The sequence below is a fragment of the Eremomyces bilateralis genome, assembly GCF_010015585.1.
Source record: "Eremomyces bilateralis CBS 781.70 unplaced genomic scaffold P152scaffold_2, whole genome shotgun sequence".
Classification (NCBI taxonomy): domain Eukaryota; kingdom Fungi; phylum Ascomycota; class Dothideomycetes; order Eremomycetales; family Eremomycetaceae; genus Eremomyces; species Eremomyces bilateralis.
This window is the reverse complement of record NW_022985068.1, coordinates 2,054,554-2,080,520: the sequence shown is the minus strand read 5'-3', so window position 1 is coordinate 2,080,520 and position 25,967 is coordinate 2,054,554. Positions and strand designations below refer to the sequence as shown.

At 50.3% G+C, this 25,967-nt stretch overlaps 7 protein-coding genes across 7 annotated transcripts; 2 read left to right on the top strand and 5 right to left on the bottom strand.

The window, feature by feature from the left end:
* Positions 1–69: 69 nt before the first annotated feature.
* P152DRAFT_389000 (S-adenosyl-L-methionine-dependent methyltransferase) lies at positions 70–865 on the top strand (the record flags this gene model as incomplete). The annotated part of the gene is made up of 2 exons (XM_033675962.1): positions 70–116; positions 163–865. 2 exons carry the CDS (start codon positions 70–72, stop codon positions 863–865), a joined length of 750 nt encoding a protein of 249 aa, XP_033538377.1.
* Positions 817–1,838, bottom strand: P152DRAFT_454985 (NAD(P)-binding protein). The gene has a single exon (XM_033678692.1). It carries the CDS (start codon positions 1,831–1,833, stop codon positions 958–960), a length of 876 nt encoding a protein of 291 aa, XP_033538376.1. The 5' UTR covers positions 1,834–1,838; the 3' UTR covers positions 817–957.
* Positions 1,839–2,890: 1,052 nt separating this feature from the next.
* On the bottom strand, positions 2,891–4,510 carry P152DRAFT_388533 (kinase-like protein; the record flags this gene model as incomplete). The annotated part of the gene is made up of 2 exons (XM_033675933.1): positions 2,891–3,393; positions 3,598–4,510. Coding segments are annotated over 2 exons (1,416 nt in total), but the record flags the coding sequence as incomplete, so codon positions are not given.
* A 3,164-nt stretch (positions 4,511–7,674) lies between these two features.
* P152DRAFT_454980 (uncharacterized protein) lies at positions 7,675–7,954 on the top strand. The gene has a single exon (XM_033678691.1). It carries the CDS (start codon positions 7,750–7,752, stop codon positions 7,903–7,905), a length of 156 nt encoding a protein of 51 aa, XP_033538374.1. The 5' UTR covers positions 7,675–7,749; the 3' UTR covers positions 7,906–7,954.
* Positions 7,955–8,787: 833 nt separating this feature from the next.
* On the bottom strand, positions 8,788–17,371 carry P152DRAFT_429101 (beach-domain-containing protein). Its single transcript, XM_033677354.1, has 5 exons — positions 17,190–17,371; positions 14,016–17,119; positions 9,431–13,972; positions 9,217–9,384; positions 8,788–9,167 (listed from the first exon to the last, which is right to left on the bottom strand). The coding sequence occupies exons 2-5, from the start codon at positions 17,028–17,030 to the stop codon at positions 9,138–9,140; spliced, it is 7,755 nt and encodes a 2,584-aa protein (XP_033538373.1). The 5' UTR covers positions 17,031–17,119; positions 17,190–17,371; the 3' UTR covers positions 8,788–9,137.
* An 869-nt stretch (positions 17,372–18,240) lies between these two features.
* Positions 18,241–18,646, bottom strand: P152DRAFT_389092 (ribosomal protein S16; the record flags this gene model as incomplete). The annotated part of the gene is made up of 3 exons (XM_033675965.1): positions 18,241–18,413; positions 18,485–18,519; positions 18,570–18,646. The coding sequence occupies 3 exons, from the start codon at positions 18,644–18,646 to the stop codon at positions 18,241–18,243; spliced, it is 285 nt and encodes a 94-aa protein (XP_033538372.1).
* A 1,593-nt stretch (positions 18,647–20,239) lies between these two features.
* On the bottom strand, positions 20,240–22,449 carry P152DRAFT_135994 (uncharacterized protein). The gene is made up of 5 exons (XM_033673812.1): positions 22,025–22,449; positions 21,935–21,971; positions 21,815–21,885; positions 21,356–21,765; positions 20,240–21,309 (listed from the first exon to the last, which is right to left on the bottom strand). Exons 1-5 carry the CDS (start codon positions 22,232–22,234, stop codon positions 20,685–20,687), a joined length of 1,353 nt encoding a protein of 450 aa, XP_033538371.1. The 5' UTR covers positions 22,235–22,449; the 3' UTR covers positions 20,240–20,684.
* Between the last annotated feature and the right edge of the window lie 3,518 nt (positions 22,450–25,967).

The following is a 25,967-nucleotide window of genomic DNA, read 5'->3' as shown; positions in this document are numbered from 1 at the left end:
TCGCATTTTCGCGTCTGATGCTCACACAGGCTTCATGTACTACGGTATCTCCGTAATCTCCAGATCAAGATGGCCCCGGAGCATCTTCCTGCGAGCCAACTCGGCACAAAAGAATAGTAAGAAGTGAACACCGAATGATTTCCGCATACTAACGGTGAGCAGCTGGGAGCAAGCATATGCGAACGAGATTGTAAACCATCAGGCCGAACCTTCGGATGAAGGAACAGTGTGGTTCTCGGATGCTGCAGCTGAGGAGCGAGTACTCGATTTTCTGGAGTCATTGTCCGATGAGGGAGTGCTTTCGAAAAGTACGGCATCATTCGTTGATATTGGCACCGGAAATGGCCATATGCTCTTTAGTCTCCGTGAAGAAGGCTGGGAAGGAAGTCTGGTTGGTGTGGACTACAGCCAGCAGAGCATAGATTTGGCAATTCAGATTGTTGATTCCAAAACGAGGGGTATTGTAATCGACGACAACGTCCCTCCCGACCGACTTGCACTTCAATTCCGAAAGTGGGATATCATGAAAGACCCTCCTGGGGATTGGTTTCCCCCTGAAGATGGACTTGATGTTGCCCTTGATAAAGGGACGTTCGATGCTATCAGTCTTTCTAGCGAGCTAGATGAACAAGGTCGCCGGTTATGTGAAGGCTACGGTGACCGGCTCCAGCGATTGGTGAGACCGGGAGGTCTTCTCATTATTACAAGCTGCAACTGGACGGAAGATGAGGTCATTTCGTGGCTCATCTCTGACGAGAGCAATCTGGTTTTAAGGGATCGCATCAAATATCCGACTTATACGTTCGGAGGAAGAAGTGGTCAACAAGTTGTCACTCTATGTTTCCAAAAGGATGAAAAAGCGTAACTACATGATTGTCACCTATATGGGCCGAGACTCAAAGACATCAAAGTATCACAGGTACGCTTCCTCTGGCACAGTCCGATATCGCCATCTTTTCATACATTCCCTTTAACCCCCCAGCCAGCTTTCCCCAACCAACCGAACACGTCTTCCACTCCTTTTCTCCCGTTGCTAAGGGAAAGATGCTCGGGGTTTGGGCCAGGGTCGTTGTATTCCTGCACGATCCGCTCTTGTGGCAACACCTCGAGGATGATACCTCCAACCATGTCCTCCTTCTCACATAACCTCAACATGCTGTCCGCAATCTGTTCCGGAGTACAGAACTGGTCCTTATCCTCATTTACCAACTTCATCTTCTCCGGGTGATCGGTCCACAGCGGGGTTTTCACCAGTCCCGGCGCAACCGCGTTAACGCGTATGCCGATCGTCTCCAACATGGCAAGGCTTCGAACGAGGCCATGCATCGCATGTTTGGAAGCGATGTACATGGGGTTAGCCAGGCCTGAAACGTGGCCTGCAACAGAGGATATATGCACGATCCGTTTCGGGTTGGCAGGGCTGACTTTCTCGATACCAGGGGGAGGATTGAGGAAATGCGATATCGCCATCTGCGTCACACGGGTTGGGTGCGTCACGTTGATATCCAGAATGCTATATCGCCCGCCGTCCACCGCATCCTTGCTCACAGAGGTACCAGGAGGATGCCAGAAGTTGCTCCAGTGGGGTTCGTAGATTCCCGCGCCGGGACACACCAGATCAATATTTCCGAATGCAGTAACTCCAGCGTCAAACATGGAGTCCAGGTCAGGCCAGCTGGTAACGTCGGTATTGTGAAAAATGGCACGAGGCTGAGAAGTGTATTGTTCCAGGAGTACTTTCGCCTCAGGGAGGAGGGCAATATCTGCAATGAGGACATTGCAACCTCTCTGTAACAACAGCTTTGCGAACCAGTAGTTGATACCTGCTACCATTAGCGAGTTTCCATCGTGATGGTTTCGTGACTTTTAAAAGACGCACCAGATCCAGCTCCCGTTACTATGGCAGATTTTCCAGTGACGGAGAATGGCAGACTTGCCGGGTTGCCATCAATCGTCCCAGGCATCTTCAAAACTTGAATTGGTACTGGCACAGTAAGGTACCTACCTACTAGTTCGGGCAAAGAGGTAAAATATAGTGCAATCTTGCAATAATCGGGCTTCAATTCGTTATTCTTTTCGCAGTTGAACCTGATAAGGGTCCAATTCCTCTTTCTTGTCAGTCGTCTATCGCTTTACGCTTCGGATACAATTCAGGTGGGGTCCGGCTCTACGATTCAGCCTCCATTCCTGTTACCGGGACAGGAGAATCCCAAGGCATTCGGCCAGCTCTAGTAAATTGGGTCTTGAATTTTAGTTCTCGTTGACATTGAGTCCTGGATACTATGTGTGTTCGAAAATCCGGAGAATGATGTGCTTAAACAGTGCACCTCAAGTGAATACGATCTCCATCACCTTGTCCTCGTATATGACGATTGCACGTACTATCCTGGTCTGCGCGGTCTCAATTTATATATTTGCTACTCTGTAACCGCTGGTGGCGAGCAACACATCACGAACCAGAGAAACGAAACCATCCGGTTGATAGAAAATACCTTAGTTTGATTGGAATCTGTCCACGGTTCGACCATACGGTGAAACGTGTAATTCATCCTTTTGAATAAGAGTTCTGTCTACCCGGCGGACTCCATGGAACCTAGTCAAAGCCGAACTCAATTCATGCCTTTTACTGAGCTTATCAACCGGTGCCTCGGGTTCTATCATACACAGATTTTACAAGCACTATGCATGGTATCTCCTATTTTTTGGGCCATGCCCATCCCAATTAATTGCGACGGACTTCATGGTATAAACAACCATGCCGTGGAAACTCGTCGGATCCGACGACTATGTACATTCCTGTCAGTCTGGAGATATACCAAATTACACGAAACAGTAAGTGATATTATTCTAGACCTCTCTCCAATGTACTCGGATGTGGGAAGTGCTGCTCTCATGAGTACCCATCGCCCATATCGAAACGATGTCGTAGCACCCTCGGCGTCTTATGTTCGCGAGGTGGCAAATGTGAATGTTTCTTGAGCACTCGGTTTGCCTTGCAGCTCTTCTTGCTGGTAGCATCGACAGCACCCCGTTGTTCAGGTTCTTCGAAGCTTTCCGCCGAACAACAATCCACGCTCTTCAAGAGTCCAGTGCGAAGCGCGTCAGCCATACTGATGCGCTTCTTGGGGTCGGGGTGAAGCATTTTCAACATCAAACGTTTCAGGGGTGCGGAGTCGAGACGGGCAAAAACAGGGCCACATTTCGGAGTGCCCTCCACACCATCGTTGATCATGCCGTCAGGATGCACGGCGAGCCAGTCGCTCCAACCTTTGGCGAATTTGGCGTAGTGCTGGTATTCAGGCTTGGCGGCTTGCCAAGGTGAACCACTATAGGTCATGGTGAGGAAGACAATGGCGCAGGACCAGACGTCGAGCGGTCGCGGGTCATAGTCGCCTGATGTGACGGTGTCAGCATGGTCGGAACGAAGTTGTCAAAATCATAATCGGAAAGACTGGCAATATTTCGGGATGAGGTGACGTCATTGGATGATGGGATGCGGGGGAAGGCGGAGGGAATGCAACGGTGAATAAAGGGCGAATGCAACATCGAAAATGACAAGGGATATGAAAAGCACAAGGAGCTCAGACAAGTACGTACCGTTCTTTTCCAACACCTCCGGCGCAATGTACGGCAAACTACCGCATATGCCCGGAGCACATCGACGAATCTCGCCCATATCTTTTCCACACTGGCCGCCGCTCTCTCGTAATCCTGGATGGGCGCCACAGAATACCTCCGAGACTCCGAAGTCCGTGATTTTGATGTAGCCCTCATTCGTCATAAGCAAATTTTCCAGCTTGATGTCTCGATGTGCGATGCCGTGACTGTGCAAATAATCAATCCCCCGAGCGATCTGCTTGAAGAAACACAGCCGGTCTTCCAGTTTGTAGTAGGTACGGAATAACCCTCTCTCAACGAGGGTATAGAGCTCTCCCACGTGGCAGTACTCCATAACATGGTTCCAACGACCATGTTGCACACACAATTGCACCGTGTCGACAATGTTGGGATGATGTAGACTCTTGGCGATGCTGAACTCCGACTTGACTTTCTGAATGTACTCCTCCTCAGCCTCGGACTTGTCCTTCCCACGGAACTCCTTGACGGCATATAGCTCATCTTTGTGTCCACCGCGCCGCTGCATCAATGTGACGGTCGCCGTAGCGCCTTTGCCCACTAGATGACCACGTCGGCCGGGGAAGATGCTTGGCGATTTGTATTCCTTTTCGAGTTCGCAGAAATCCACCCAAAACTCGCCCGGGAGACTCGTGCTTAACCGGCGAGCTTTGAGGCCGGTGCCTTCGACGGCCATTTTGGAGTAGGAAATCCGTAGGCCATCGGTCGGATCGCCTTCTTGATCATCGGTCGTCGGCCGGATGATGGGAATTTGGTCGGTACTAGCGGAGCGGCGGCGATGGGGTCCGGGCACTTGCAGACCACTACCCGAAGGGACGCTGCCCCAGGTAACGCCTGGCCTGGGAGATGACATCCGTGCAATCCCAGATGTTGACTGCGAGTGACCACCGGCAATGCCATTATATGTCTGGGACTTTTCTAACGCATTGTTCTCGATTGGCGAGGCTGGGGATGGAGGAGTGTTGGTACCCGAGTTGGTCTTGGACGTGTTCGGGGAGTTTCGAACGGAGAGGGAGAATGAGCTGATGCGTTTGGCTTTGGGTGTTGGCGTGGAGGAATCAACTGCTCCTGTGTTGGGGCGGTTGATGTTGTTGGAGTTGGCGTCGGTGCCATCGGGGACCAGACTGTTCTTGTTTTTGCTTGATGAGGTACGTCCAAGACGACTTTTCACGAAGCTACCCACTCGTTTGCCAATTCCACCTTTCGGTGTTGCAGGCTCTTCGCTGGATGATTGCGACGGAGATTTTCGTGGTGGTGGAGGAGTATCGGGGAGAGTCTTTGGTACAAACACTGGTCGTGGACGTAGTGGATCCGGACCAGGGGCGATGGAATGATTTGTAGCCCGAGTTGGCGACCGCGATGGTGACTCTAATATGGGAGAAGTGGTATTAGGGATGGTCTGTATGGGGGTGGGAGGTTTCAAATTCATGGCCGGCGCGTATTGAGGCAGAATGTGATGGTCGGACGCGGGCAATTCGCCATGGTCGTGGAATCGATGGTGATTCGCATCGCTGGTCGGAGTGATTGGTTCTGCCGTCTCGCTTCCACTTCCAGTACCATCATCCTCTACTTGGGTGGATTTCAGACGAGATTCGGAATCGGAGGCAGGTGGTTGCTGGGGTGTCGATGTCGCGGATGGGGGTCCGATTCCGGTAGCGACAGGGGGCGAAACTAGGTGCGAAACCGCATTCACCGGCATTTGGACGGATTGCTCGACTGGTCGATGTCTTTGCTCGGTCTGGGAAGATGCCATGATGACCTTCGGTTCGTACAAGATCGGACGGGGACGGTGGACAGCCAGGACGGTTGGAGTGTGTGCCTCGTGCTTGGTGGGGGTTATCGGGTCAGAAGCTAGACAGAAAGGCGCGCTGCGCGGTCAGACAGTGGCACGGACGACACCAGATCATCAATGCGTTCCAAATCAGGCTCAATTGAACGGTGATGGTCGAGAGAGAAGGGATGCGAAAGAGACTCGAATTCGCTAAGCGCGTTGCAAACTGCTGGGTTGGAGATAGTAGGCGAGGATGGGCGAGGTCGAGCCTCGTGTGGAGTTGATGATGCGAGGTGAGGAGACGGAGGGGGACGAAGCCATGAAAAGGTTCGGTACTCTGCAATTTCCAGAGGAGCAAGGTTGAGTTGGAAAAGGATATGATCTGAGATGATCGGGAGGACCAAGTCGACGGCGGATGATTCGGCAAGGCAGATTTGTCGCGGATTTCTCGAGGGAAATATGGAGAAGACGGTAATGGTGGGATTGGAGAGGGCAGCTGGAGAAAGGGTCCGTGGGGATATATATAAGACACTAAGACTAGAGAGTGAGGGAGTTCAAGAGTGAGTTAAGAAAGGACAGGAATGGCAGACGGCGAAGGAAAAAAGCCAAGGCCAAGAGGGATGGTTTAAATGGTTGCAATTGATCCATCATTTCCAAGAGATCCAAGAGATCAAGAGGCAAGACACGATGGATTTCTGGGAGACAGGCATCGGGATGGAATGGCCGGGGATAACGCGGCATGCGGCGGCTTCAAATGGGCGGGTAGGGACTGGCAGTCTGGCCGTACATATTCGGTTGAGTAAGTTGATTAGACGGGGTCTGGTATCGATAACGGTAAGGATAATTCCAATTTAAACCGAACGGGTTATAAATCCGATGACGAAATGCGGCAATCGTCGAAGGGATTGGAGAATCGACAAGTGCTGACCTGCTGACTAAGTCACGTGTGGCAATGGTGGTGATGGAGGTGATGGAGGTGATGGTGGTGATGATGGCGATGATGGCGATGATGGCAAAATAGGGAGTCATTAGAGCCTAATTAGAGACCCGACAATTCCATCTCATCCCTTCACATCCACGGTAAGATATTAACTCCTACTCTTCGTATCTCATGTCATAATCCGAATACCTAATCACGCCGTCGGAGTGGGATTCGCAGATTCGCAACTCGCAACGGAACGGGACACCATCGGACGGCGATCGGGTGCTGGGCAATACTTGGGCCACTGGGCAAAGAGAAGGAAGCTGATCAATCGTTCAATTCATTCGATTCAATTCAAGAAGGCTTCCATTCTTCCACTCCTCCAGGAGTTAATTACGTACAGGCTCCACTGTTGGCTCCATGCTGCCGTGCATCCGCTTTCAATTCATGTCTAATTGTCTATGTCCGCGGAGTCGTGATCCCCAACTGTGAACTGACAGCTAACTGACTGACGTAGGTTAACTGCCCAAAACAGTCGTGAACAATAATACCAAATGCCTAATATTCAATACCCATTCAGATCTTAGGGCATTCACCTTAGAGCCTTGCACTCCCCATCCGGCCCTGGAAGTCTCCCTGCCGCATCTCCGAGATGGCGGCCCCCGTCCAATAACCCCTCACAACCTTCCCGTCGTCCGTCTTTATCCTGATTGCACCATGCCACTGGCCCCTACATGCCCTGACTACAAGTCAAGGGATCCGCCCTATCCATCCGGTCCAAACATTCAAATCCCGAATGACGTTCGGGGGATCCGGATTCTTGCGACGTTCGTCTGGATAGGCCATGAATTGGGTCCCCGTGCAAGTGCCTCTGCATGCCAACACCACTGGTTCCTTGTGCTGTTGCACATTTGGTCAACCAAGGCTGATTGAATTGCCCAGGTCTTGGGTAGGACTCATAGGAGTTAAGGAGACCAAGTTGCGTTGGCCCTGCACAACAACAGTACGTACAGCACAAGACTTCTCACCCAAGAACTCTGGGGAAGGATTCGGAGCTACACCGTGTTTTTATCCACATGCTCATTCCCGATCTTGCTTCGTCATTCCGACCAGAGAACAATGCCTTCGGCCTTTACGGACGGAATAAGTCTCGTTCTGCATGCTCTTGCAGCAACAATTGACAACGGTTCGTAATCCGTCAACCAGCTTTGCCGAACAATTCTCGAAGATCGACGGTAACAGATGCACATTGTTGTCCACTAGCGGATCATGTGTTGCCCTGTCATACAACCAGGTCAAGTTGCAGAAGGGGTCGGTTCAGAAAGATCTAATCTCAATCATCACCACAAGTGGCTCATCTCCAGAGTGTAGGATGATCCCGAATTCCGTTTTACCGATTGTTCCGACATTTACTCATGTCATGGCTCAGGCCTTGAGAATATGTGTACCTTTCGACCGAACCCTCAGGAGTCCGGAACGATACTGGATCTTCGTGTATCAATTGATTGTAGAGTGGCTGATCGCACGTCTTGTTCCTTTGGTAGACACGGTTACCTCTTATCCGCCCATTACCTGATTGTACAGTGTACACATTTGGGACAAAATGATGCCTTGATCGATGCGGTATCAGACACCCACATGCCTCTTCAGCGGCGGAAACAAGGCTTCTGAGCAACGGAAGGCAAAATTATATCACGAGGAGAGCGTGAAAGTCTCGTCGGCCTTCTCTCGTCGTCATTTCACCCCCTGCCTAATTATGGAGGATATGCGTCTGAATGACAAGCCCGTCCTGGCAACTCCACGCCTTACTGATTGGTGAACTCTACCGATTCATCCCTCTCTGTCGGTAACCGCGATTCCAATCTCTAGCCTTACCACCTCGTGGGTTCCTTGTGAAGCCTGGTCTCCTTCTAGATACCCCACTATGCGGGGCCAGCAAGCAGGAGTACAACCATGATCACACGATGCCGATGCTCATGCCCGTACTCCGTGGCCTGTTCGAGCAGATCGGAATGGCGTGCGTGGGGGGTTTGCATCAATATTCTCATAACCCATGCACAACTTGCATGATGCGGATTGCTAGCTGCGACTTGCGAGTTGAAAATGCAACACGGTCCGAGATTCGGACGAACCCAGAGCAATACCGCTGACAAGGTAAGACAATACTAGTGCAATGGTCTGGCTAGGAAGGTATGCTTTGCAGCTCATATTCATTTCGAGATCGTGGTCAAGGGCCGTGGCGGAATGAAATTTTTGATACTGCAGGAGCCAGGAGGACGTCCATGCCGCGGTCCTGATTGGCAGTCTTTATGGTGATAAAAGAGGTCTTGCCAGCCTGAAACGGACTATTCGCTGAGCTTCTGTTCGTCCGATCCAGAACAGTATGAATAACACCTTTGATACTTGGCGGATACGAATACACACGATCATCTCGAACCTAAATTAGCTAAGGACCTTCCGCTCCTTCACTCCGTGATCGTTAGGTATCGCGGTACCGTAACGTGGTGCTTGATAGGGTCCTTGAGGCCTCAAAGATTTGAAGTCGTGGATAGGACGGAACTACTTTAATAGCTAGACTTCCGTGTGATCCGCATGGTCGTCATGGTCGTCGATAATTCGTAAAGTTCCACGGTGATCTTGCCGACAACTGATTTTGATTCCCTAAACGGTTGGTCGACCATTGACACAGAATGTAACGGAAATTGGCATTGGTAAATAAGTAGAGCGATGGTAGATCCAATGACCAGTGACCAGCTTAATCGACTAGCTATGTACAAAGTAAAATATCAAGCGTCACGGTGAATCGGATCATGATTGCTTCATACAGTCCCATTCATACTACACATCGTTAGCGTTAAGGATGGGAATTGACACATCGATGACTTACCACTCGTCCATTCTCATCTCCTGTATATACAACTTGATGAATGGGTAGAATGCAGGTGATTCGGGGCGTCTGGTTTAGAATCGCTCCATGTGTAAACTCCGCATGTTCAAGGCGCTTGACTAACTCCAAGCCCCATTTTCCGTATGTGTCAATGGCCTTTTGCCAGACCTGATAACTGTCAATATTTCCTCGAATTTACACAGGGCAGCCTTACCTTGACAACTCCGCGTTTGTGACCTGTGAACATCAACTCCCTCACCAGCCACTCATTTCCAACACCTTCATAGAATGCACATGTCGAAACGACATCATCGATCTCCTCCGTGTCACAAAGATCTTGGTCTAGCAACAGCTTGCCGTTCAGCGTGTACAAGAGCAGATGCGATCCCGAGCATAAAACGATATCTCCGGAAACATTGTTGATACGAGCGCAATGCACTGGTTGGCCTCGGTGATTAATCTCTCGAATAAACTCGAACCGATTCAAGTCCCATAGGTAGACCTTCCCACTCGAATCGCACGATACAAGGGCGCCGAACGTTTTTGACGCCGCAAGAGCGGTGATCGAGTTTCGATGACCATACAGTGACGAAAGCGCTCGAAGATCTACCGTGCGAGATTGGGAGATCACACTGTGTATGATGAGGACACAGTCGGTTCCGGCAGTGACCAAAGTCTTGCCATCCACAAACAGTGCACACGCAACCTGCCCCTGGTGCACATGTTCAAACAAGGAGAGGAGTCGACGATTGTCGGACGAATAGAACCGCACACTATCATCCGCAAAACCCCATTCCATGTACCGGTCATACATTGGTGGAATGTTTAATCGAAACGCACCGGCGCAGAGGAGACGATCGACTTTGGATGAATAAAGAAGAGAGGTAATAGCCTCACGGCTGTCAAGAAGGGGCTGTGGAAGCCGGACTAGGGATTCTGCCGAACTATCCAGACGCTTGTATCGTGGTTTATCCTCCTCGCGCTCGACATGAGGTCGTTGAAATACTTGGTGTGGGGTTTGGCCAAAGTTGTGAATGATACCGGTTGTCGCCACCCGCACCACTGGATCTTCAATCGCATCCAGGTCTGCTGCGCCGCGGTACGACAAATGATGGAAGACGTTGGTAGCTTCCATAGCCGCTTCTCCCAGCTGTTTATACCCGAACACCAAGTCAATCCATAGATGAAGGTGTTGGCTCACATATGGACTTTCAAGCGCCTCGCGATGCCGTGCAATGAAGATGTTCGGGCTGCCCTTGGCCCACGGTGGAAGAACGACATCACCGATCCTCTCCTTCTCGTTCTGCTTGAGACCAAAGTTGTACTTGTTCACGTTGGCGAGAAAGTCCGGGAGGTAGAAGAACTCTGGAGTCAGTTCACGGACGTCGGTCATGTTATCCCGGGAAGCGGACATCCATGCCCGTTCGATCGAGTGGAATATTCGGTCCGCATGATCAAATGTTCCGCCTTGAAGCAAAAGATAGGACGCAACGAAAGGTTGCAATCGAATCAGGTAAGAGGTGACAATCATGGCTGACGAGTAATGCGTTCCGTAATGGAATGGTTGCGCCGTGTGATCTCCCATCTCGGCGAAAGACTGATACCTCTCGCGAAATTCCGCTTCTCGGGTGGCGGTCTGGCAACCCATCGGTTTGGACAAATCCCTGAAGGTCTTGGGGTTGGTAAGGTCTAACTCTTCGCTAGTATAGTCAGCCAGCACCCAGGGGAACACCGGGTATTGCGTCAGATCATTGAACGTCCGTCCGGCCAATGTATTGATCCACATGAGGTAGGCAAAATTGGACATCTCCCCTTTCACCCATTTGCGGGTGGCCGGATTCGATGAGACGGAGTTAAAGACATTGGCAAACTTGGCCCCAATCGATTGGGGTGCCTCGTCAGGATTTCTCAACGCCTCGAGCCTCCAAGCATCTTCCGTGATCGATGGTGAAATGGGTGTATTCACCTGCGGCGCCTTGGAAACGAGCCTGGAGTACAAATCGTTCCGAATATGAGGAGTGAGCGTTGTTAGAAGATAACTTCGTCCATCACCAAAGAAGATTTCAATGGCCACATCTCGGAAAATGAATCGCCTCTTGGAAACGCTGATGACACTGGGCCAAGACCAATGGCGCTTGGTCTGATCAACCACATTGGATCTGGTCCGCTTCTTCTCCTGCCCAAGAATGATTTGAAGATATGGATCCCGTTCTTCTTGCGGAGCCTGCCCTACACTCACGACCTCACCATCCGAGCGGTGAAAATAATTGTCGAGAAGATAGAGAGTCGTGCTTCCGATGATGAGTAACCCTTCGCGGGCTTCAAGGCCAACAATTCGAGATACGTTGCAAACGTGTTGGATCGAATCACCGGGTGTCAGACTGCGTAATACTTTACGATTCTTGTCCTCTGCGGCATCTTCATCTTCATTTGGATCATCAATCATCTCGAATTCATCATCGCCATCTCCATCCCGAGCCGCGGGCAAGTCGGGATCAGAGGGTCCGGGAAGATCATCGATTTGATGGACCATGACGGGTGTAACACCGATCATATCCTTCGTTGATTGCTTCACTTGTGTATCAATACTCAATTTCTTGGATTCCATATTGCCAGTCGTTCGTCGTTTGGGCTGGTATTCATCATCTCGAGGGATGGTTTCAGGGATGATCTTGAGCCTCACCCGATCTCGCGCTTCAGTTTCGTCGAGCTGCCATTTCTTCGGTTGCGATGTCTCAAACAATTGGCCAGGATCTCGCATCATTTTCCCCATTCTCTCAAAAGCCGCTCCATTCTCGACAAAATTATCTTGTTGGTCTTGAAGCGCTCGCTGGTGCCTTGCTCGTTCGGCAGAGTGAACATTGAGACGCCAAAGCCCCGATTCGGCTTCGTGGCGACGCCAGATTTTGTCGGACAGGATTTCTTCAGCATTCCATTGTTTCAGCCGCTCACGCCGCCGTTGGATCCGAGATTTGGCGGTTTCCTCCGATCGTAGGTTCTCGATCGCTACATGCTCTTCCCATTTCTTCTGCATGCTGGTAAAGAAGAGTTGATTCAGGTCATTTCGATGTGACTCCGTCCATGAGAGAAATGCGTCGTTATCAAGCTCGATGATCTTTCGAAATCCATTCGCAAGGTCTCGGTGCTCTGGAGAAGTCGCATTGTTGAACATCTGAGCCGTCTCGACCGGCTTTTGTACGAGGATCATACGCCAAAAATCCGCAGCCGCCCGACGGATGCCCTCCTCTTTGTCAATCAGTTTGGTGTACAATAGAAAGCTCATCAACCGCAGGTAGTGGTCCTCAAGATTTTCAGGAGAGAGGATAACGGTCTGCCAGTAGGTCAATTTCGACAGGAAAGCGGTAGATTCGACTTTCTTCGCTTGGTTGAGCTCAGACAGCTGCAGCAGTACGACCCGTAGGAAAATGGAACGCAGTGTTGTCACGGCGGAACTGCAGAGGCGAACGTTCTTCGATTCTGCCACATCTGGCCGTTGAAGGATTTCCAGGAGTCCACCAAGAAAGTCCAATAACGGATTCGCGCCCCCTAGGAACCAACCTTCGAAGAGTGCCTCACACATATGGGAGGCATACCGTGCGAGATTCATCAGAACGCGAGGTTCCATGGCCAGCTTTTGGTTCAATCGGAGGTTATTCGAGACGGTCGACATCGTTTGAATGAGAATATAAGACAGGAAGCAGGCCTGATGTTCCACAAATCCAGGGGGAACTTTGAGGAATAGGCCAAAGCCTGGGAACTCTCGTCGGAAGAGAATCTGATCCAAAAATACGGCGATCACCACGTTAAGAAGTTCTTCGACCAAGGCATTCCCGATTCGAAACGATCGAGACTCTCGCTCGGTCGGCCGTACGATAGCGTTGAGACGAGCGACGGCTGGGTGATCCGGAGCATTGCGAGGAGTAAGGAGAATGAAAGTCGACCCTCGTCTCAAAGGGATTACCTTTTGCGTCGCTGGACTCGGCGGGGAATCGACGAGAGTAGTCCGCATAATATGCGACTCCTCGGAATCGACCCGAGGCTGCACGTTGATGTCTTGGCCATCGAAACTAAGAACTTGACCTCGAGAATGCAGTTCCGTCTCTGCACTGACCCTCTCCGAGGAGACAGCTACTGGGTATAGAGCAAACAGCAGTTGGGACACATAATCCGATGATATGGCAAAATTTCTGAAGGATTGGGACTTGAGGTGGAGTTCGGTGAGAAATTCGATCACGGTACGAAGCACTTCCGCATGTCCTGGAATCCGCGAGTCCTTCGGACTAAGACCGTGGGAATCTTTGCCCAAAGACATCGACCGGGGATGCAGATGACTTGTCTCCGTGCTCTTCCCACTTGTGACGGGATCTTGATCTTTCTGAGCTAGCGTGGACTCTTCGTCGAAAGATAGCGATAGCAGGCCAGCTTCAAGCATGGAGAAAAGTACCGGAAGCATTTGAGGGAACATGATATTGTTCGACTCAACGGGAAAGATTGACGTAAGGCTTGCGAGATTGAAGTCTTCATCGAAGTCGATTTTTGCAATGTCACAACCGAAGAGGATGGCAAAGCATACCGTCCACATGGCTGGCATATTCCACCATGCCCTGAGCCGTCTCTTGAAAATAACGAACCCTCCAGAATGGTCGGCGAAAGATTTCACGTAGCTTGTGCCGCTCGTGACGAGAAGACGAGCGAATATTCTTGTACTGCATAGGACCGCCCGAGGATCTCGTTCGGCAAGGAGAGAGAACAACCACTAAACGGTTAGCGATCGTCGATATAACGGCGGAACCACGAACCTTGCTGGTAATTGATCGGGAAAATTGCTTTAACATAACAATCGAACCCGGATCGCAAGTCAGCTCCGTATACAGCTGGAGTATCCGTACACCAATCTCTTCGCGTGATATATCTATATCACTGTCATCTTGCGGACTGACCGACCGTGGGGTGGCCGGATCTGGAGTGACAGATTGGAGAGCGTTCGGAGCCCGTGCGCCTTGCCGGCGAGAACGATTCAAGCTGAAGCGCTCATCATGAAGGGCGAAGGTGATAAAGAGAGACAAGTTTCGTAATATTTCGGGGGACATGTTACACTTGATGAGGGTTTTGAAGGCTCTCAAAAAGTCCGGAAACGCCTCCGAGAAACGTTCCCCTTTTAAAGCTTCGATGAGACGTTTGATGATGCGCATTCGGACCAGACGCTTGTTATTGAACCGATGGTGTTTACTATTCTCCGCGAATTGGATGAATTGCTCGTAATAGGTTCGTTGGATCTTCAGTGGAACCCTTCGCCAGGTATCCGGCTCGACAAGAAGCGTTCGGTAAGCCAAAGGATTGGTGATAATAGATTCCTGTGGTGACTCGTGGTCATAGCCAACAAAACGAAGGATTTCGTCCAGGATATCGGCCGCAAGGCTTTCCATCTCTTCGGTATCGACCCGACCCGTATCCGCTCGAGGAACGCCTTGAGAAATCATGTTGCGGATGCCAAGTTTATCCTGGATAAGACCGGAGAGTACGGCATATCCGGCTTCTCGTTCCATGGCCTCACTATTCCTCCAATGATCTTCGACAAGGGCGAATAGAATCTTCACCGCGGTGACAATGGCTTCCGGTGATTTTGCTAGATGGATGAGTTTCAAGGCGATGCCTGTGCAGCCTCCGATACTCCATGCAGCGTCATCAATGCCATGAGGAATGCAAACAACTGGATGCCCAGTCAAGACGCCGATCGAGTCGGGATGGCATAAGGAGTTGTTGATAGAAGGATTCGCAGCGTTCACCGCAATCGAATGACCCTCCAGGAGAGTATAGGATCGAAGGTTATGAGCCGCATCACGGGAGAGGGATTTGATGAGTTCAGATTCATCGATGTGGTTGTGATCCTCGCTGTCTAACACCGTTAGGGGCGAGATGCTGAGCATAACCTTGCTTTCCGGCAGGACATTCGCAGCTTTCTGTTTAATGGCGGATGCGATCTCGGATTTTTCATCTTTGCTGGGGTGTAGTGCATCGTTCAGGAGGCCCAGCTCTGCGGAAGCGCGATACGTTTGGAATGAACCGAGAGTATCTTGGAAGTTTCCAAAATATCGTGGTCCCATCTTCTGGTAGACAGCAATCAACTCATCGGAAAGGGCATCTTCAAACAAATGGAAGGATGCCAACGACCATCTGGTGTTCACCACATTGCTTCCAACAATTGAAGCCAGCGCTTGGGGAGTTCCAAGAAAGGCCTGCACATGTTCTTCTTGCCTTGAACTTCCCGATAAAGATCCGAAACTTTCCGTGCTGATCGTCCTGGCGGCGGGTCGACTTGGGTAATGGCATCGGACCTCCTCGGTGAAGTGACCGTCGACATACAACGTCGCGCGACTGGGAGTAGTAGCTTTGTGTCTGCGATGTACGATGGCAAGGTGGTACCATCTCCCTGGTTCAAAAGTGGTGGATTTGAAGCGAACACTCGATCGTGACGAAGCTTGCGTAAGGGAAGTCTGCAAGATAAACTGTCTCGAGTCTTTTTCGATGTACGCCAGGAGGAAACATATTTGACCAGCATCGTAGGCCCCAAAAATGGTCGTGTGTGTGGAGGAATCAAACTTGTCAATATAGATCCAGGCACAGAAACTGTATCCCGCACTCGAGGCGGGTGGAGGAAACGAACGACCCAGCCGAGAGAACTCCACGGAGGCATATCCTGAGGGGCTGAGGTCAAATTGGATAAAAGCCGGGCCGCGCGATACTCGAATGGCTCGGAGCGTGAAGTTTGCGGCCTCGGACGAGATGCTTGCTCGACGAAATAAAAAGTATGCATCGTCCAGCTTCGTGACGCCCATTTGCATCATGCTGTCCGCGAGCAGCGGTAAAACTTGAATTTCCTCTTCAAGGGCCTCGTCGTCGAGCAAAAGCCGGAGTATGGGGCCAAGCACACCCGTCCCGTGAACGGCTACCGCGTTCCGGGTTGATTGGGTGGTGATGATCTGTAAAGAGTGTAAGAATCCGACGGACAGGCACCGCAAGGACCGATCCAGTGGGCTTTTGACTAATATGGTCCAAAAGTTGAACGCGAGCAGAAGTGCTTCCGGATTTCGTACGACCTCATTACCACTAAAGAATTTCTCGAGGAAAGGAACCATGTGTGAGGTCAAGTCAGCAACCGAGTGTGTGTCCTTCATACTGCCATCGTCTATCGGCTTGTGTATGGTAGTAGATATGCGGGAGAGGTGTGCCTCGATATCTCGGAACACCCGACTCATGGCTTCTTCTCCCAGGGCAAATGCCAGGAGACAACCAAATAACTGCTCGAGGCCGGGAACGTGCATAAGGCCGTCTTGCGAGGCGTTGATAATACCCGTGCTCGCCAAAGCTTGTTCCAGAGATCGCCAGCCTCCTCCTTCGACTCGTTTTGCAAAATATCTCTTGTTTCCAGCATGATCAACTAGTGCCTCGGAGAGAACTTCAAATGTAGCCTTTAGAAGTTCGAAAAACTCGGTGCGCTCATCTCGTGAGAGTTTCGAAGCATCGTAAAACCCTGACACCGATCGTAGTGTGTCAAGGAGACAGATGAAACCACCGACATGACGGAAAGCATCTCGTGCTCTTCCATGGTCCCCTTGTTCGATCAATATCTGGCGGATCCGTCGAAGATCATTGCACTGGACCTGGAGTGTATCGATGGTGGACCCGTGCCGTTCGGAGGAAAGTGGGAGGGTGTCGTTCAGGTTTTGGACCAACGCATGTATTTCTTCGGCAATAGGCGTATCCGCGGCCGATGCAGCAGTCAGCGACCGGTGACGTTTTCGTAGCTGGTCCATAATGCGCCTTCATTCGAAGCAGGACCGAGCTCTAAAGGGAAATCGTGTAGAGGGAAGTGGAACATTGCTTTCCCTTCAGGTAGGAGGATCTATGAATGATGGTCAGAGTCGATTTGCAATTGCGAGCAAGTCAGGTCCATATGCATTGCATTCACGAACATCAAAGTCGATTGGGATTTCCGTCTGCCCTCAGCATACGACTTATGCTGATGTCAGGTTGGGAAGCTCATATTGGAGAGAGTGCTATACTTGCAACTACGGAGTACAGCTAAGCATCTAGAAGGCGTTGTGAGCTATAGCATCAAGACCTGGACGCATATGATAACAGCATAGAATGAATCGCGAAATATTCGAGATTCCTTTAATCTTATGTTGATTCCTACAGCTTCATGATACACGCTGGATGGTGGAATCACGTGATTATTGTCAATGCGGGTTCCGCATTCATGCCCTTGCCATTCTTCAGTGACTCTATCTAATCAAATCTAATCCTCTACCCATACCAGACTGAAAGAAACAGAACTCTGGATATATGGAGAATTCATGTACTCCTGGTATGGCATCAAATCTTCTGGTACAGAGTTTGTGTGGCGTTTTCAAGGAGACAAGTTGGGTCCCCAACAAGACAAAGGCGAATCACTCCTCTAGTTGGTAGACAGCTTCCACATTCCTAGCTCAGATGCAATTCGAGATTTGAAGAAATTTGTTTAGCATTGAATGCTAATGCAATCCCGACATGTTCCGCAGATACTCTGCAACTCACTGTCCCGTGCAAACGTCTCTTGCAGTCAAATTCCCGATGATTCAAGGAAATCAGATGCGATGTGTTGAGTTGACCCTGTTGTCCGCCTGAACACCGCCAGGCGTAGTCCAAACTCCTCCAATGCCAAGGACATGGTATTTATACAAAATGGTACTATACAGCGGCCGGCCGCACGGATTCTTCGACTCTGCGGTCCGGGTAAGGAGAACCAAGACTCCTGGATGCTGATGGGAGACCGAATAGGTTGATGTTCAGATATCGGTGGATTTCGCTGTGGCCGAGCTAGGAACCGTCGTCTCAGGCAATTCGGTCGCTTGCTCCGGTGCAGGCTGAGATTTCGCAGCAAGTCGGTGCCGTGCATCAGCCTTCGCAGCTGATTCTCGTGCCTGGAGTAAGGAAAGCTTAGGTTCGATCAAACCAAGCTATTATTCTCCAGATTAGCCATGTTCAGGCGGCCAGACATTGCACCGGACTTGCCATCGATAGCATTGCTCGTGCCGGATCACTTGGTTGCGCGCCAACACCCAGCCAATATTTTGCGCGCGCAACATCTAATTTGATGTCCTTGAACTGTCGTCCTTCCCCGTCAAGAGCGGATTTCGGTTTCGGGTCGTATGTTCCTAGCAATGATGTGAGCAAGGAGGTCTAGATTCCAAACAAGCATAATGCTCGAAGTGCCAGGCACTGGTACCTAAAACTTCCATCGGTTTACTGTTTCTAGCAGTTCTAAACCAACTGTCAGCGTCGAATCTTGAGACCGGGATGGAAGCTAAAACCTTGCTTGTGTGACAACCACGTTGTAGAAAGGACTGTGTCGCTTTCCGAAGCGGGCAAGCCGTATTCGAACGACCATGGTTTGGAAGTTTGGGAGCCAAGCACATGCTTTGGCAAAGTTTAGAAGATAGGATGGGTCCGAGCCTGGACTGGAGATGGTCCTTGAAGCGGTTGAAGTTGAACATCGCGGCGTGGAATCCTCAGGCCCAACACGACCGGCGTTCATCCGTGGTTCATCCGGAGTTCATCCGGAAGCCGACCAGATGCCAGTCACGTGCCATCAGTCCTTTGCCGTCCACGCCATCCTATTCTCACTCTCCAGCTCAATTCCTTAGGTAATTTCCCATGTTAGAAGCAGATAATTAAGTTAAGTTAGTTAACTAACTAACTTAGAGAAGATAGAAGGAGATAGAAAAATGGGGCACGAGGCCACAAGGCACCAACGCATGTAATTAGTCAGCTTAGGTAGTTCCCCACATGGGCCTCGCCGAGAGGCCTGACGGGCGTATGAATCTCTCTCTCTCAATTCCTTAGGCTCCAATTCCTTATCTCCAGACTCCAGGCTTCAACCGATCACATCATGATTATATCTTATTATTATTGTCCCTCGCTCTCCACCGAGTCCCTGCCTGCCGCCGAGCTCCTGCCACGAAGTCCCTGGTATGACCTGAGATATGCGTCAAGCCCAAGAACCTCCAATTCGACCGGTCCAACTGATAATCGCAATACCTTGGTGCATGGCTTTGCCTCCAGGGCTGTATTAGTACACGAAGGCTACATGTACACCTACAACGTGGCAATCCGGGTTCTATCGCCATAATCCCTGCTTTAATCTATATCAGTGGTTCCAGAACGAAGCTGAGACCGTGCAATATTGCCATGACTTTAGCCCTGTGCCCCAAGCCAATACAGTTAGGGATAAAGTCATGCCGAACCATGTTTAAGTTCGAACTCGGCAAGTCCGGTGACCCATAACCTGTTGCGAACGAGCAGGGTTCGAAGACCTGAACGCACCAAGACCAGGAACAAGTCCCGAATTAAATTGCATACCTACCTGTAGGACATCGCTGGACCCCTCATCATCGGGAGGTAGCACCTGAGGAAGTAACTTACCCATGGCGCGAACCTCGGTGTTAGTAACAGCCCCTAGGTCGTGGGCTGGGGGTTGATCATGGATGTCATTCAGTTCCTGCAGCATCTTAGGGGCAAGGGACATTTCAGAGCGCATGAGATCAGTGGATAAACAACTAAAATGTATTCCAGGTGCGAGTAGACAGGTGTCTTAATTATTCCATTAAATCCGTGTAACCTTTCAACCAACTCAATGTACATCCAGGTCTTCGGAGAGCATCATTAATCGTAAACAGGATAGATGTGAACAGTTGACAACTCCATCGTACATGTAGCGCACCAGTGCTGCTATGCGCCTGTGGGACCCCAAAGTTGACTCGGCTTCCAAACTCTATCGCCATTCCGAGACTTTGGAGAATCCATAAAAGCCTCCCGAAATGATCTAGAAATAAAGATCAGGGCCATTGTCATAGCGTTCATGCCCAGTCTCCTTCCACGGACGTCGGCGTGGCGGCAAAATACTCCTCCCGGTCAATGACGACGATAGGGCCCGGCCTCCGACAGGTCGGTTCGACGACGTCGAACCCAAATATCAAGAAAGATTTCCCTTTTTCTTTTGTAATCCAAATTCGCGGCTTCAATTCCCCTTAGTACGCCCAAAAAAAGATGCTATTCCAAATCGTATACCAAAGCGCCGGGCTCTGAATCCCAATGCGAAATGAACCATTGATTCCGACCAAAAATCCGCAACCCACAAATGGGTGGATTAGACAATATCAAATGTATAGAATCCGATTAATCCATGAGGTGAAGCGCTCCAGGTCCAGATATAGGAAGACTTGCGATTGAAAATAGCCGATAAGCTGGACGCCGTCGATACCGTCGACTAAGGACCAGCAAGTTGTATCGTGACCGTGCACCGTTCGAATTCGGATGGCGAGTTGATCTGTATTTAGTCTCTCATACAACACTGCGGGTAACGATGTCGGACCATGTCGTAGTCGGACGGATACTCCGGAAACAAGAGTCAATCCGAACTCTTATGACTACCAACCTCGATGAGTAGCGCCACCATAAGCATTCGGTCCCTCATCATGTCTTGCGGTAAATCGACCATCCCGGAACAGTCCATCTTCTCCTCTGCCGTTCCAATGAGAACCGGCGACAGTCCTGGGATTGGATTGGTCGGCAAGTCTCGGTTGCCTGCTCGAATTTGGCTTCACGGTCGGTTTGAGATGCTCTTGACTGCTACGGCCCGAGATAGCAAATTCGGATTGTGATTCATCGTGCGATTCTACTCGAATGTCGATGTCTCGAGCCACCTTAATTCCTCCCAGTTCAATGTCATCGGTAATACTCTTGTGGCGCGAGCTGTAAGGATGGGTTCCCTTACCGACAGTGGACGAGAGGCCATAACTCCGATCGGGCTTCTCGGATCCGGTCTGGCCAAATGATCGTTTGATCGTGTACTTCAGGTCGCTTCCAAACGAGGAGACTTTCAGGTAGCGTTTAAAGAAGACCTTCAATGCAGGCGCGGATGCACAGATGACGGCAAGATGTGTTTCAACAGCGGTCCAGACCCAGACCTCTTCGGCTGCCCACGTTACGTCGTAGGTTTTGTAGTAAACCTTTCGAATGGCAAGAATGCGAAGGATTCCTGTAATACATAGGCTACTTCAGTCAGTACGAGCCCTAACTTCCATCAAGGTGCACTTACAAGAATCCAACGCCAAAGATGGATGCGAGTGCCACTTTCTGCCGCCTGGGTAATTTCAAATCCCAGAATAACATCGTTGGTAATCCACATGCGATGAAATCCTGCAAAACGCTGATACTGGATGCAGCCAGTAGGTTGGCTCCTTCATCGAAGCAGTGATATTTTCCAGCATTTTCTAAGGCCCACCTCGGATCGACCGAGTGCCAGAAGGCGTGTATCGGGATGCAGGTGACGAAAATGTTAATCGTAAAGACGATCATGTAAAGGACGACGAAGATGATGCTCGCCCATACGGCATAATAGAATGGTTTAGAAATCGACCCTGCGGACATTCGTCGATAGAAGAACAGAATGGAAATCTTGATGATCGCAGTGCCAGGCGTATACAAAACTTCGAGGGCCATCACCATCTGGCGCAATCAGTGACTTGTCCATCACCGACAAGCTGAGGATGCGTACCTTGCGGCTTTGCATTCCTTGCCCTGGCTTTAAATCCCATACATGGCGATCAAACCCGTAGAGACGAGAGCCTATACAAATCAGTCCAACCGTCTCGGTGTTCATTCGAATCGTACTGACCCAGACATGTGCCCACTGCCAGTCCAGTCACGAAGACCTAGAAACGGATCAGTCAGACGGTCCTCGTTGACACACTTGCCGACAACGTACCATAGCCACGGATATTAAAGCATCATCGAGTCCTGCATTCTTTGCAATTTTGAGGCGGGCCCATAAGCGGGCAGTGAAGATAAGAAAGGTAACAAAGTAGAGGACTACGACCAATATCACCAGGCCCCAACCTCGTGTTTCGGGATTAATGTAGTTTGGCTGCGGCCATGACTTGGCCACTGATATCGGAGGATGAACACCTCCAGGCATGTCTGCATCACAGAATGGATGTGCTACTGGGAGGAGTCGTGGTGATGTTGAAGCTTGAAAGGCCCAATATTTGTTTGAAGGATATCAGCCAGGGTTACGACTGAATTAAGTAAAGGACATGAGCCCTCGAAAGCATAAAACTCCAAGTAATGTGGCGTTTCCTAGGCCGTCAGGGATAGCATCATACTGATCGGCTGGAGAATACTACAAATGGCTGGTTGAAGGTTTGCCGATCAAGGTTCAGCTGGTCCCACCGCCCACCGGCGGCAGACGACCAGACGGTAGACGCCCGTCATCCACTATTTCCTGGAGAAGTAGTCCGGAACCCGCACGAGACGGAATGTGCATCGGGCTTTGCAACAGAACGTGCTATTAAATGCACGGTGCCTCGTCAAGGTCCCAACTCCCAAGGATGACCTAGAAAGGCACCATGGCCTCGTGGCAAAAGAAGGAGGTCGTTCATTGTTTTCTCGTTAGTTTCGACTTTCGAGGTCGTGAGGATCCAGCCATCCAGGTCTTTTGGAGGGGGTCGTTGCGGGGGAGTCGCGATCCGCTGACAACGATGAAGAGTCTGAACTATGAAGTCTGAAGTCACTCTGAAGTCACTCTGAAGTCACTCTGCCTTTTCGGGTTTTACCCGTTGGGGCATTGAGGAGTCCTATTCTCTACATGGTTCACGTCTGATTTCCAAGTCCTGTTATTTGTATGAGGTGTTGGTGGGTTCCGTTATTTTAGTATTCACTTGTACCTTTCGTACTGGATGGAATTATTGGAAACCAAAAGGTTTGCCAAAACTTCGGGACGCAGGAGGGCCCAGAATCCAGATGATCTATGGCCGAGTTTGGAATTCTAGCAGAGATCTCTCCGTGAGATTGGGTACTCCAGGCTCCACGGCCTCCTCCTGTGGTGATCCAGTTCTGTTCACTCATTGGAGAACTCAGAACGATCGTAAACCATAATTTGTGCCATTCATTCTCTGCTTGTTGGTCAACCCCATCGGAGGGTAATCTCCGTGCGCCTAGCAGAGTTTAGCGTTTGGGAGAAGGTGGCGTATTGAGTAGAAGACCAGATACCTTGGAAGATCTGGAACGTATTAGGGCCGTCATGGTCCAAGGGCCCCGTCTCAGCAGTCAGGACCCTCGAACCAACGCTGCAGGATCGATGTATCCAAGACACGTTGTGAATTTGTGCAATGGTCGACACTTAAGCGCGGCGTAAGCTGCATCATGCAACATGCTGCGGGCACCACCGCGTACCGCCCCTGATTTCGCTGGCGTGTCTTTACTCTTCAGGACTTGCTTCTACTAGTTGATTGCACCAAAAACTGGGGATGGATCCATGCATTGAATGATGAAAATTGAAGGGGTAAGCATTCCTCGGTTGCGGGGTTGAAACGTCTGTACTACGGAGTACTCAGCAGTCAGCACCCTTAGTCGATATGTACTCGTGCGGTACAGGATACACGGGATAGAATCGTGACTAGTGAAGCCGGGATACTATGTACTAAGAATCGTTAATTTCTTATTACCGAATACCGATATTATTAGAAAGACCACCATGACATGACCCAGGATTTCAGGATTTCAGGATTGGAGGGGTGCGAGAATTCCCACTTTCAGAGTTATGTTCTCGGTTATCTAACCCGATCCTTTGCCCACTCTCCGGTTCCTGCATACTACGCAAGTTACAGTAGGTGGTACCTGATGTATTTCGTGGATTTCCCATGCTCTCTTGATCACCCTCGAATCGTTGAATAATGAATCGTTGAATAATGAATCGTTGAATAATGAATCGTTGAATAATGAATCGTCGTTCGCCTCGTGGTCTTGGTTTCTCTGGGACCCCAATCTTTATCCAATCAATCGCGTGAACAAGCCGTCTCCTATCTTCAATGGAGACCCTCAACTCCACAGCCATTTGCTAGCAAGTGGGCTCCCTGATCTTCCCTCTCTCCACCTCTGATCTACTAGATAGTGCACATCACAGCCATCGCTTGACCATCGGTTCCACGCTGCATCACAGCAGTTCAGATTTCGTCGGGGCTGCGGAAGAGGCCTTTACCGAGTACCGACACGATGCAGACCCCACCAAAACAGGAGCAACTCTCGGTAGTGTCATCACTCAGCAGCCGTGTGTCTCCGGTGTGTGCAATGAACTAGAGATCGAGAATCCAAGAAAGGGGTATTTAGATAGAAGTCTTTGACGATGCAACGGGGTGTCTGCAATTCCAATTCAAAGATGGAAGCGAGATCAAGCCAGAGAATGAGCGAACTGCCGGAGCAAACCCTTAACTAGCAATTGGTCCGACGTTGCATTGTTCTAATACGAAGGCGTAACGTGCTTGGGAGTTGGGACACATCCCTGAGCCTTACATAGAATAAACTTTCGTCTTTCGGTGATAGGACGAGCATCGAACTAAACTGACGAATAACATGGTCGAAAGATGCGATGCATTAGCGGATGTTGTGGTTTGCCGTTAGTAAGACTTCATAGACGATAGTTGATACTGCGTACTTGAATCTTGATACTTGAATCTTAATATTTGATACTTACCTACTTTACTAGGGAGTGGTGACACGGTGTACAGGTGTCAGATAGCAGCTCATAGCCCGCAGCAATTAGCACTGAACTATCGCTTAGATTCCCCCATAACGCGCCCGCACTGACACGGGATCGGTGCCGCTGTGGAACCACCACGGGCTGTGGATTTTTGCATGCTTCGGGCTAATATGACGTCCATCATGGTGTTCGGCCGCTGACGTGATTACTGAAGAAGTGAACTGTGAAAATCGCGTGGCATCCTCGGCAACCGAGCCGCTGATTGAGTTAGTACGTAGTAGAGTATGACCAGACCAAGTTCTTGGATCCATCATGCGACGACATGGTGGTATGGACGGAGTGTTATCGGTCCCACGAAATGGGTTCAACTGTCCTTACTCAAATCGTAGGGAGGTACCTGTCGTTACCCTTATGTACGTACTGACCGCGGACAATTGACAGCTGACAGGCGACAGCTCGAGTACGAGTAGATCCTAGCGCTCAGCCGCTCACTACGATAGTAACGCATTGACGGATCTGCCATGGTTGCTCCCAGGAACCAGGTTTACGACGGGAGATGATCATCACAAATTTGGCCCAGGACCCCAGGACCTAGGTGCTTGTATATCATTCAGTGAAACTCCTTGGTCTTAATTCATTAACTTCCAGATTCTCATCACCATGGATATTTCTACGCCGCCGGGTGCAGGAACGATGCAGCATCCATGGTTCGCAGCTCGTGAACCGTTGGACTGTGTCGATGCCATAACAAATATCACAAAATGGCTCATACTAGGAACCCGATGGACTGGATCGGACATGCCCGACAACTCTGTAACGTCAGCAAGCCCCTTTTCATTTGGTATGGATCCAAACGTCTCCCGCGCCTCGACTGGGGAGGAATCGGTGACTGCACCGGCAGCAGAAAACGAGGCGTCAATTTTTTCCTGCGGTCGGGATCAAACCTCTGGGTTCTTTCCGTCTCTGTGAACTTCATCAGAGCCTCATCGAAGTCTTCTCTTCTCAATGCAGAAGGAGTGTAATAACATTGCATGTATACAGATATGTGCTTACTGTACTCACCGACGGTATGGTGTAAGCGAGTTCTCGGCAGGGAAGATAGTTCAATCGGCTTCAAGAACAGTTATTCGTCAAGAGTTCCCCGACGATTGCGGACGCTTTCTGTTATCTCCCG